General features: G+C 38.1%; 1 protein-coding gene across 1 annotated transcript in view; it reads right to left on the reverse strand.

Moving 5' to 3' along the window:
• The window catches only part of nphp4 (nephronophthisis 4), a 381,887-nt gene that overhangs the window by 21,822 nt on the left and 346,470 nt on the right, over nucleotides 1–13,595 (reverse strand). Inside the window, exons 23-24 of the mRNA XM_073031685.1 lie at nucleotides 11,094–11,250; nucleotides 2,139–2,224 (exon numbers count right to left, since the gene is read on the reverse strand). Of these exons, the coding sequence (XP_072887786.1) occupies nucleotides 2,139–2,224; nucleotides 11,094–11,250 (243 nt within the window). The remainder of the gene's footprint in view (nucleotides 1–2,138; nucleotides 2,225–11,093; nucleotides 11,251–13,595) is intronic.

Here is a 13,595-nt window from a genome sequence, read left to right on the forward strand (position 1 = left end):
TTGGGCCAGAGGAACATTGTTTCATTTGGTAGTATACATGTGTATGGTTGAACTTGGAACTTAAGTATTTGTGTTATCTGAATCACGCCTTGCATGCCATCATGGAGTAAATGGAGCTAGGTTTTTGCTGTCAGCAGAATTTGCAGATAGTCCACAGTTCCTCATTAATGACAAAGTCAAAGTCTTTAATGGGATTGAAAAAAATAGTTTATAGTGACTGGTGCTGACTTCTGCAGTCTTCTTAGAATTATCAAATAGTGAAGTCTATGTCCATTATGCTTCCACATGTACACAAGACATACCTCAATTTGAGAGCCAATCTTTGGCCACTGAGAAAGGCTAATTGCAAAGAAAACTGGTGATGACCTTCCCTATGGCAGACATCTTGGAGACCCCTCTCTAGATGCCATTGCCAGACCTGATAACTCTTTTTGAAGATGGTTACAATTACTACATATTTGATGTCCCCTATTATAACCACATCTTCAACATACAGATGATGAAACTGCAGTCAGCACAACAGCTCTTCACTATTGAATTTCAGAAGATCAGCAGGTATAAAGCCTTCTACTGATGCCTTGAAATGTTCAATTCATGGTCATTTTAACCTCTTGTTAATAAGGAGTTGCAACAAGGCAAGGCTTAATATATTGTTGTGGGCCAAAATCCAGGGCATTCAGTTCAAGGACACAGTTATGGTTTTGAGGCATTCATTCCCAAAGACATTGACTTCTCTTTGTGCCTGATGAGTTTACTCTGTTCTTTGCTCTCATTGGGTTGGGCCCTCGGGTAATTGGGCTATACATGTCCTTTACAGCAGATCTTCACAAAGCCAATCTTAATGAAGGCTAGAATCAAACAAAGATGCAATGTTGCCCAACTCATTCCTCAATCTTTTTCACCCAATGTCGCACTTCATTGCCAACAAAATTTTTCTAAGGAATGGAGATAATTTTCAAAATTAATAGCAAATCATTCAACCTTCACAATTATATTGTAGGACTCAGATCAGCTAAACCTCCCCACATTGAAGTTCTAATTACACTCATTTGGCTACACTGGGAAAGACACATTGCTTGCATTGTTAAAGCTTGACTTCTGTACTAACACAATTCAGCGTTCTGTCACATGAAGAGATTACCACACTGTCGAAGCAAAAGTTCCAATGGCATGTTCAATACCCAATTGAAGAAATGGAATGTCCCAAATTATCCCTGGGAATCCTGACCTACAACCACTCCAAGTGAAGCAATCAATATTGAATCAAGAACCCAAAATCCAGCCATCAGGAACACACAGAAGACTTGCTTAAGTAAGAGAAGAAGCCTATCACCTTGCAAACTACACACTCAGCCAGCCTGTTAGTCAATTCCTAATCCTTGTGGAGTGTGCTGTTCCCATATTAGCCACCACAGAACTGTAAAAACGAGAGTGAAGCAGTTATCTTCAATCCTTAAAGACCATCTATGCAAAAGAGTATCCATAACCTCCCAAACCTCCAATTCATCCACTTCAAAGACAAGTATTTTCCAAGGAAAATGTAAACCCCACAGTTTTGATATTGAAGATCATTTACTAATAACGCAATAACTGCAAGTTTACATAAACAGGCTGAGAAATTACATGACCACTTTGCAAATACATCATTTGCATTTTGTTTTTACTGCACATAATTCAGTGCCATCCTCCAATTTTGAAAGTCATTTACCAATCAAGGAAGTCAATTATTTATTAAATAGGAAACGGTGATTCTAGCAATGAATCTTGCAAGTAATTTTTTAAAATAACTGATTCTTATGACAAACACATCATTTTTATATGACCTCTTCTCAAGGACTGATATGATACTCATATCAGTGGTTAGATACTTTACTCACAAATATCCTTTCTTCCCTCATTCCTTCATTCCCCATTGCAGTTTCCCTCTCAGCCTCTCTGGCTTCTTCCCCCCTTAAGCATGTACCATTATTGTTCCCTTATCATCTCTTCCCCATCTATTTTTTGTACACAGCAAATCCCCTGGTCACAAACATACCATCTCCTCTGCTATTTTCAGGCACTTGTCTGCATAAATGGCCCTATGATGCCAAAAGCATTCAAATATTAGAACAGCTAACATGAGTAAGACAAGAACATACCATTTTCTTTGATTCGCAAATGACATTTAAATCGCTGCAGCGGACATGGATTTGAAACTCCACAGGTGATGTGTGCACTTTCATACCTAGCAAATATCAAATGACACTCATGAATTACACTGCAGAACCACAAATAAAATACAAATCTTGTTGTTCAATTAACTAAAGATGCTATTTACAGTGCCTTTATAAAGTATTCACCCCCCCCCCCCTTGGAAGTTTTATGTTTGTTTTATAACATTGAATCACAGTGGATTTAATTTGGCATTTTTGATACTGATCAACAGAAGAAGACTTTTGTGTCAAAGTAAAAACAGATCTCTACAAAATGATCTAAATTAATTACAAATATAAAACATAAAATAATTGATTACATAAGTATTCACCCCCTTCAAGTCAGTATTTAGAAGATAGACCATTGTAGCAATTGCAGCCTTGAGTCTGTATGGATGGGTCTCTATCAGCTTTGCACACTGCAAATTTTCCTCATTCTTCTTTTTAAAAACTGCTCAGGCTCTGTTAGATGGCATGGGGATCATGAGTGAATAGTCCCTTTCAAGTCCAGCCACAAATTTTCAATTGGATTGAGGTCTGGACTCTAACTTGGCCACTCCAGGACATAACTTGTTTTTAAGCCATTCCTGGGTAGCTTTGGCTTTAAGATTGGGGTCATTGACTTGCTGGAAAACAAATCTTCTCCCAAGTCACAGTTCTTTTGCAGACTGCATCATGTTTTCTTCCAGGATTTCCCTGTATTTTACCCTCAACCCTCACAAGCCTTCCAGAGCCTGCTGCAGTGAAGCATACCCACAGCACAATGCAGCTTCCACCATGCTTGACGACAGGGATAGTGTGTTTTTGATGATGTGCAGTGATTGGCTTACGCCAAACACAGCATTTAGTCAGATGGCCAAAAAGCTCAATTTTGGTTTCATCAGACAATAGAACTTCCTTCCAGCTGATTTGAGTCTCCCACATGCCTTCTGGCAAACACTAGCCAAGATTTTATGTGAGTTTTTTTCAACAGTGGTTTTCTTTTTGCCACTGTCCCATAAAGCTGCAACTGGTGAAGCACCTGGGCAACAGTTGTTGTATACGGTGTCTCTCCCATCTCAGCCACTGAAGCTTGTAACTCCTCTGGAGTTGTCATAGGTCTCTTGGTAGTTCTCAAATCTCTTACTAGTCCACTTCTTGCCCGGTCAGTCAGTGTTTGAGGACGGCCTGCTCCAGGCAGATTTACAGTGAGACATATTCTTTCCATTTCTTGATGATTGATTTAACTGTCCTCCAAGGGATATTCACTGACCTGGCCATTTTCTTGTGTCTATCTCCTGACTTGTGTTTTTCAATGACCTTTTCACAGAGTTGCTTGGAGTGTTCTTTTGTCTTCGTGGTGTAGTTTTTGCCAGGATATTGACTCGCCAACAGTTGGACCTTCCAGATACAGGTCTATTTTTACAACAATCTATTGAAACACCTTGACTGCACATAGGTATCCAAAAATAGACCCCTATTTAACTGATTAAGTGATTTCTAAAACCAATTGGCTGCACCATTGATAATTTGGTGTGGCATATTAAGGGGGAGGGAATACTTATGTAGTCAATTATTTTGTGTTTTATATTTGTAATAAATTTAGACCAATTTACAGACATTTGTTTTCACTTTGACACAAAAGAGTCTTTTTCTGTTGATCAGTGTCAAAAAAGCCAAATTAAATCCACTGCGATTCAAGTTGTAAAACAATAAAACTTCCAAATGGGGTGAATACTTTTTATAGGCACTGTACATATAATGGATAAATGGCCACAGGACGTGAAATTTTTGGGAGAGCAATTTGGACAGTGAAGGTGAATAGTGGTGACATGTGTTAGTTAGCTTTAGCTGGAAATGTCACTGTCCACTGTAAAACTAAGCCATTGATGAATAAAGCAGCAAACATCTCTTATCCTCGGGAGTCAACCACTAGATTGTCTTAACACCATCATACTGTATTTCTCAAATGTTGTAAATATATTGTGAAGTATGAAACTGAATCATAAATATCAAAAGCTTTATGTTCAATTACTGTGTTCAGTTGACGTTTAAATCACTGCAGCTGACATGGATTTGAAAGTTGACGTTTCAATCTTTACAGTGTAAACACAACATACAAATACAATTAATAAATTATCTGTTTAAATCTCTTTTATATGGTAAGAGCAACTTGGACACAAATCTGAGATAGATTGAGCAACACTACTTCAAGGTTGACAAAAGATCGACAATGGCATAAATGTGTGGATGAACTACAATTGTTCATTTTTTGCAGGAACAACAATAAAACAGTAACCAAGTTCAAAACTGACAGTAGTTTGAAACTCAGCAAGGGTATTTGTAACCAGAAGTAATGAAATGGCAGAAAACTGAACAAATACTTTGATTCTGTTTTACAAAGGAGAACAGAAATGATCTTTCAGAAATGTCAGGGGACCCTGAGTGAGGAAGGAAATGAAGGATATCAATAACTAGAAGGGAAATGATATCAGGGAAATTGATTGCAATGAAGCTGATAAACCCCCAGGGCTCAGTAGTCTACATTCTAGGGACTTAAGGAAATGTCCAAGAAATAGACGGCATATTGGTAGTCAGAGTAACTAACATAACTCTGCTGTTTGAAAAAGAAGGTAGAAAGAAAAAGATTAGATTAACTTTATTTCTCACATGTACATCGAAGCATACAGTGAAATGTGCAGTTTGCATCGAATCAAATCAGTGAGAATTGTGCTGACAACGTAGCATGCCTACAAGTCACTAAACTTAATCATTTGTTTTTGGAATGTGGGAGGAAACTGGAACAACCAGAGAAAAAACACACAGTCACAGGGAGAATGTACAACTTTCTTACAGATATGAATTGAACCACGATCTTACAGCTGGTGCTGTAAAACACTGCACTAACGCTACGCTACCAAGCCACTCCTTCAATATGGCTGAGAAGGCATGGGTATGTTAGACTTCAGAGCAAGAGGATCTGAGTATTGGAATAGAGACATCTTATTGCATTTAGACAATACTGCAGAAAAATGCAATATTGAGGTGGAGGAGCCCGGGTCCGAGACCGGGGAAAGAGCCAAAGTTTGGCCATAGCTGGAGCGGACTGGGGGGCAATTTGAAATGGCAGAACTGAGGCAAAGCAAGCTGAGATGAGGAAGAGTCAAGGCGGTGGGACTTGGACACGAGAGCGAAAAACAACCCGCTGTTTGGTGACTTAAGCACCGGGCCAAATCAGAAAGGTCAGGTACGGGCCAAATTGGCCTGCAGGGCCCAGGTCTGAGAGCAGGGAATGACCCACTGTTTGGCTGATTTAGATTGGAAAGGTAATGTACAGGCCGAATTGAGGCAGTGGGGCCTAAACCGGACAGCATATCAAAGCAGCAGGGCGAGGAGCAACCCAAGGCTTGGTTAATTTAAGTGCCAAACTAGAATGTAAAGGACAGGGTTTTGTGGCTGGAGGAGAGTTCGCTGCTCCACAAGGTTTAATCATCCCTGTGCTGAACTGAGACAGTGGGTTGCAACTAACAGGCTCCTGAATCACTGCAGTGATGACTAGCTTTGTGGCTGTGGACTTTCGTGAACTTCAGTTCTGAATGTTATTAGCTTACTTTTATTATATGAATGATTTGTATTTTTTTCCTGTACTTTGGGTATTTGTCAGTCCTCTATTGTTGAAGGGTTCCATCGGGTTTCTTTGTTTTGTAGCTACCCGTAAGGAAACAAGTCTCAAAGTTGTATATAGAATACAAACTTCGATAATAAGTGCACTTTGAATTATTGAACTGACAATGGTAGTGCAGGAAATGCTCAGGGATGTAATAGGATGAAATAGGAATGTGTTTGAAAAATATTGACAGAACTGGTCAAAGACAGCTTAGATTTATAAAACAGAAATCATGGTTTGATGACTTTCAGGAATTTTTAGAGGACATAGCTAGTAGAAGGGATGGGCAAGAATTAGTGGGTTTGTTGCATCTGGACTTTCAGAAGTCTTTTGCCAAGCATTAGAGACTAATGTGAAAAGAAGAATATTGAATTGCTGTAGAAAACTATCTGGCAGAAGGGAAACAATGTAAAAGAATAAACAAGCCATTTTCTAATAGGCAGATGGTAACTTGTGGAATACCACAGGTTTAACTATTCACAATGAATATTATTGATTTAGAATCAGAATCAGAATCAGGTTTATTATCACTGACCTATGTTGTGAAATATTCTGTTTTGTAGCAGCAGTCTAATACATAAAAGGCTATTGTAAGTTACAATAAGAAATATAAAAAATAAATAAGTTGTGCAAAAACAGATCTAGTGTTCACATGTGGTGCATACAGAAATCTGACAGCAAAGGGGAAGAAGTGGTTCATAAAACGTTCAGTGTGCGTGTCTTCAGGCTCCAGTAACTCCTCCCTGATGGCAGCAACAAGAAGAGGGTATGTCTTGGATGGTGAGAGTCTTTAATAATGGATGCCATCTTCTTGAGGCATCATCTCTTGAGGATGTGTTTGATGCTGGGGAGGCTAGTGCCCATGATGGAGCTGGCTGAGTTTACAGCTTTCTTATATCATATGCATTAGCACCTCTATACCAGTCAAAATGCTCTCCACAGTACATCTGTAGAGATGTGCTAGAGTCTTGATGACATAGCACATCTCCTCAAACTCCTAATGAAATATAGCCACTGGCATGTCTTCATCAGAATTTAATCAATATGTTGGGCCTTGGATAGATTTTCAGAGATGCTGACAGCCAGGAACCAAAGCTACTCACCCTTTCCAATGCTTATCCCTCAATGAGGACTAGTATGTGTTCTCCCAACTTCATCTTCCTGAAGTCAAGAGAACACATCCTAAATGATGGATTTAAATGTAATGCTTTCATGTTTGCAGGTGACACAAACTAGTAGGAATGGGAGCAGTGAGACTTCAGAGTGATTTAAATAGGTTATGTGAATGGCAGATATGTATAATGTAGAAAAATATGAGGTTTTCCATTTTGGTGGCAATAACAGGAAGGCAGATCAGTATCTGAATACTAATGATGAACAATGAGAGATTTGAAAAGGGGAAGCTGCAATGTACATTAATGCCCTTGTATACCAGTCACTGAATTCAAGCATACTATGCAGAATGTGGTTGAGAAGGCATGGGATATATTAGCCTTTGCAGTAAGTGAATATAATGTTTGTAGAGACATCTTACTGCAGTTATACAATTGTGCAACAACTGCCACTGTGATATCACATCTCAAATATTTACTTTGATAATAATCAGAATCAGATTTAATGTCACCAGCATATATCAAAGGTTCAAAGGTTAATTTATTATCGAAGTATACAATTCTGAAATTCTTCTTCTCCAGACAGCCACCAAACTGAAAAAGAATAGCAACACAATCATCAACCCCCAAAACCCTCCTCCCTGCACAAAAAAAAGAATAAAAATAGAGCAGGCACATTGACCCCCAAATCCCCCCTCCACGGGCACACAAGAAAAACAAGAATGATTGGGTGGAAAACAGAACACATAAAACTATATGACTGAAAAAACTCTGTAGTCCAAGACCATATCCAAAATGCAGAAAACCCAGGTAACATTCTCTGGGCACAGTGGCTGGCTTTTCCCTTCCGGCAGCGAAGGATCTCACTACTAAATTTTGCAAGAACTAGATAGGATGTGGAGAGGATGTTTCCTATGGTGGAGGTATCCAGAACTAGAGGGATTGGCTTCAAAATTGAAGGATTGTGGTGGAGACCAAGCCTGTGGGTATATTTAAGGTGGAAGTTCATAGTTTCCTTATCAGTCAGGGCATCAAAGGATATGGTGAGAAGGCAGGTGTTTGGGATTGAGTGGGATCCAGGATCAGCCATGATGGAATGGCAGAGCAGACTCAGTGGGCTGAATGGCCTGATTCTGCTCCTATGTCTTATGGTCTTTTGGACATAAAATGGTGCTCTAATTATTGTTCTCCAAAGTTGTATCAATTCAGGTTTGTTTTTTGCATTTAAGAAAGCAGGAAGAAAGAAAACAGGGAGCTATCAACCCTAATGCTGAAGCTGAAAAATTCAAGTAAAGGCTGGAGTATACATGAACATCTTCAACCTTTCACTGTTGTGGTCTGAGATTCCCACTTGCTTCAAAATCATTCCAGTGCCCAGGAAGAGCAGAGTGAGCTGCCTCAATGACTATCACCCAGTAACACTTGCATCTGCTGTAATGAAGTTCTTCAAGAGGTTGGTTATGGCAGAATTAACTTCTCCCTGAACAAGGATTTGGACCTGCTGCAATACATCTATAGTGGATGCAATTTCACTGGCTCTCCATTCTGCATTGGAGCCTCTAAACAACTGCAAGAAGAACGTCAAGCTACTGTTTATCAATTACAGCTCAGCAATTAAGACCATTGTTCCTTCAGTACTAATAACCCAAGCTTCAAAACTTGGGACTCTGTGTACCTCCCTCTGCACCCGGATCCTCAACTTTCTTTTTGGCAGATCACAGTCAACGCAGATGTGTAATTACATCTCCTCCTCGTTGATTATTAATACAGGACCACCTCAAGGATACATACTCAGCTACTGCTCTACTCTATTTACAATTATGACTATGTGTCCTGAACATCCATACTCAACAACTTGGTAGCACCTTCTTCCCCTCTGCCATCAGATTTCTGAATGGTCAGTTACCCTATGAACACTACCTCATTGTTCCTTTTTGTTTTGCACTATTTCATTTTTTGTCATTTATAGATTTTCATGTATTTGCACTATACAGCTGCTGAAAAAAAGTTTGATATCATATATCAGTGATAGTAAATTTGATTCCAATTTTGGAAGTATTATTAGAAATCGAAAATCACATAAACAAGTCACATGTATTTGGGAGAGTGAAAGTTGTAAGAAGATAAAGAACTAGCAAGAGCAAATGTGGGTTCTTTACCAACAGAGACTGAAGGACATACAATGGGAAGCAAGGAACTAGAAGGGAAATGAAGGGAAAAAATTGTATGTCTTCATGAAAGAAAACACAAAAAACTACAGAACCAAATATGTGAGCTGTTCCACTTTATAATGAAAAAATATTAATTTTTTTTAGTATGAAAGGTTGGGAAATGTCATTGATCAAAGAAACCTGTGTGTACTTGTACATTACTCGCTATAAGCAAACATGGAGCTGTAACAGCATTTGAAAAGCAAACAGGTATAATATTTTTGAATTTGTTGAAAAGAATTTGAGTACAAGAGTGAGGATGCCTTATTGCAATTATATATAATAATGGCCTGGTGAGATGCCTGCTGGAGTATGGTGTAAAATTTTGGTATCCATGTCGAAAGAAGGATATAATTGCAACAGAGTGGAATACAATGAAGATTCAGTGACTGGTTTCTGGGAATGGCAAGACTGACATATGAGATCATACTGAGTAGGCTTCACCTCTATTCTTTTGAGTTTAGAAGGGCAGGTGACCTCACTGAAGTGTACAGAATACTGTAAGGTTTAATAGTGGAGATGCAGGGAAGAGTATTCCGCAGGCTAAGGAGCTTAGAAATGTGAGATGGTAATTTGGAGTCAAATGAGAATACATTTCTGCCTAGAGCGTGGAGAATTCTTCAGTTCTTCACACTGGAGCTGTATGGAGATTCAACCATTGACTCTACTCAAGAAGATGCTGCTAGATAACTGGATACTAGAGGAATCAAAGGAGATGGGGGTTGAGTATTTGAAGTAGAATATTTGCCATGGTTCTGTTGGAGAAAAAAGAACAGACTCAAAGAGGGAAATACTCTCCTTCTGCTCCATTTTCATATACTCTTACGTTGCTAATGCAAAATGTTGACACCGTTTCTCTTAGCACTGGTGTGCATGCTTGACCTGATAAATGTTTCAGAAACTTTGTTTTAGTTTCAGGTTTCCAGCTTTGGCAATTTTTTGTCTGAGTTAGTTTACATTTATCAGGAGCAGGGGTTAGACTACTTCTGGTCTCCACATTACAAAAGGGAAAGAAAATATGGATAAATCACAAATATGATTCACCTGAGTGAACACAGAACTGAAAGGTTATTACCATCAAAAAATAAATGAACAGACCTGAACTTGGAATTTTTGAAAAATGAAGGTTGAAGAATGACCTAATAAATGATTTAAAGTAATGAAGAGATTTGATGGGTAATAAATAGAAAATATTTCTAGCACGAGGAAATTATGAATAAACTGGAAGTTTTTTGGCCAAATCTAGCCAAAGAAAAGTCACAACACTTGCTATTCAATATCTGGTTTGGAATTTTAAAAATGGACTATATAAAGCAAAGAGCACAGATGCATGTTATAAATGCAGTGCTAGTTAAGTACATGAAGGAGAAAATAGGTGATTGAGTTAGATGCCTTTTAAAGAAAGCTCATGTGCAGCACACTTACTATCATAGAATAGCTGATCTGAATGGCCTACTTCTGTTCTGCAAATTCCATTGTAATTCAAATGATGAAGTGCCAATCCAGTGCCCTGTGTTTAAATCATCACATCGACTCTTAACAGCCATTTGCGTAATTAAGGAATTGTGTTTGTTTTATACAGCATATGGACCATATAGTTAAAGCTCTCCTTTCACAGTGAAATCATTGGAAACAATGAAATAATGCTGAAAAATGGGAAATACATTACACAGCCAGCTGCTTAGCCATAACTATGACAGCCCAACTTTCTGGTTCTACCAACCTATTCCATGCAGGCTTTGTGGGCATGTAGGCAAAATAAATAATACTATGGAAAAGGCAAGAATGTATATGTGACCACATGAAACTAAACTTATTCTATGTCACTTTGTTAACACCATTACAATCATGGGGATTTTACTTCAATATTAAGGAAGAAACATTTTTAATGCGTTCAATGGAAAATGTATTGAATAGAGTAGAATAACAATACCTTTCAGTATATGCAGTGGAGGAAGGCGGATTGACTTCTTCAGAAATGTTAGTTCAGGATGGTACAAGCGGAACGTCTGATCAATTACATATGGCTGAGCTTCAACATTTACATATAGGATGGCAATTGGCTTCTGGTTTTCTATCTTAAAATAAACCTGCAATAAAATTAGGGAAAACTTCATTGTAATTTATTTTAAAAATTAAGAAAATACAATGAACCTCAGACAATACAAAATTACAATTTGAAGTTTTGTTGACCAGAGCCAAATCTACCAGTGGGTTTCCCTTGCGAAATCTTTCTTACACCGTTTACAGAAATAAAATGTACAAATTCTAGCTATTTATCATTCATCGCAATTTGTTCAAGTGAGACCACTACTGCCATGATTTAGAAAGCCTACTAGCACACAAAGGTAATTAATATTCTATAGCATCACACTGCAAAGGGCAGTGGATAATATTCCTCTCTCTTTCAACATAACTAAAATTTATTCAACATTCATTTCACTGTTTATTGACGGATACTACCATGCACAAACTGAATGGAGTATTTCCTCATATGGAACCAGTACCATCCTCAAACTATAACTTTGATTTCAACGTGTTAGGAGGTAATACTTGGTGTCCTATGCGATTTAACTGATTTAATTAATTAATTATTGACAACTAATTTCGTTGACTAAATAAATAATATTGCAATTACATTTACAATTTATAAGGAAGCTATAAATGAATGGTTACAATAATTAAACCAAGTATAATATTTATAATACTTTTATAGTTGACAGGATCTTTGATCTGTTATATTTCTTCCTAAGATAGCTTGCTATATGAGCAGAGGAGATGCACTACCTGTCCTTTGGCCTCCTCACAGTCTACCATCCAGGATCCCAAACATTCTCTCCAGGAGAACATATGATTCATTTGTCTCTTCTTCAACTTAGCTTACCATTATAACTATTAAAGATATGGTTTCTTCTACACTGGGAGATCCAATGAACATCAAGTGATTACTTTGTAATCTGCTCTGCTGATTCCGCAAATGTACTGTTACGTACCCGTGGGCATCTTGTACTTGTCACGTGACAATGGTGTTGAAGTTATACTGGACCAAAGGTAATGGTCTTGTGATGGTGGAGTGACATCATTTTCCCGCCAGTAGAGGTCATGTGACAGTTTTTTCAACAGGGTATAAAAGGAGGACCCCTCTCTGTGAGGAGGGCCAGTTCGTGGCTGGATTTGCCATTTTGACTCCATGCTACTACTGCGTGGTCCAATATTATGATGTAGTTCCATTGAAAGGTGGAGTTTTATTTAATGCCTAAAGTTTAAAAGGTCATTGCCAGCAGTTTCTTTATAATACTGCCAGTTAAAAATCAGTGGAGAGTGAAGATCAGAGTTTGGGAGCTAAAAGATCGAGGAAAGTCGATTTCGATGGTGAAACAGGTTTGACCTTGTTTGATCCTCATTCAGAAGGAATTCATTGGCTGTGCCCTTGTTAGCCCCTGCGATAAGTGCAGAAAGGTTTGGTGCACAGTTTCATCAAGGAAAGGTCAGTGCCTTTAAGCCGTTTCATTTTCATCTTCGTAAATTCTCCGGGAAAAGTATAGTTCGACTGGGAACCGCAACAACACGACGTGAAAGAGAATTTAAATCATCTAAAAAAAGTCTCTCCTTTAATGGACTGTAAGCATTTTGAATGTTTGCAGTATTACTTTGAAGAACTGTTTTTGCAGCATTGCTTTAAGAACTGTTTTCGCTTTATCCCTTTAAGAACTGTTTAAGCTGCCGCACAGCAGCTGACTTCCAGTTGCGTTAGTCATTTGTTTACTTTTGGGGTTTGTTTTTCAGTGTTTAATAAATGTTTTATTTGTTATAAAAAAAAACCCTGCCTCACTTATATATCTATTGTTGCTGAATCCGTAACAGTACAAAAGAACTGGTTCTGACACTTTAAATCTCCTTCCTACTCAGATCAATGCTTCATGAACTATTCCACAAAGACTTAAAACAAGATGGAGGAATAGCATTTTTTGATTAAGTACTTCAAAGACAACCAGATATACAATTTCAGAAAAATCTTATACACTCCACAATACACTTCCTCCAAATTAAGTGATTTACATTCCACCCCAGAATATATTTATTTCTGGTTGGACAAACATCAGGTGCCGATCTTTAACAAAACTTAAAAATGTGGTGATGACTCTATTAAAATATCAATAAAGTCCTGTTAAGTTGGTTGCTCCAGGATTTTTGAACTTCTCTTGAAGATTAAATAATTTACTTTCAAATCAACATGATGTATAATTTGGAGGGTAATCTTTCAATGGTGCTAACTTTTACACCTGCGACCATTCTTCCAAGCAATAACAATTGAAGGTTTGGGAACTACTGTTGAAGTCACATAAACTGCAATGCTCCATCCTGTAGATGGTACAACAACCATCTATTCATCCTGTAGATGGTACACAACAAACAAAACTTCTAACTTACAGGA

The sequence above is a fragment of the Hemitrygon akajei genome, chromosome 29 (genome assembly GCF_048418815.1).
Source record: "Hemitrygon akajei chromosome 29, sHemAka1.3, whole genome shotgun sequence".
NCBI classification, from domain to species: domain Eukaryota; kingdom Metazoa; phylum Chordata; class Chondrichthyes; order Myliobatiformes; family Dasyatidae; genus Hemitrygon; species Hemitrygon akajei.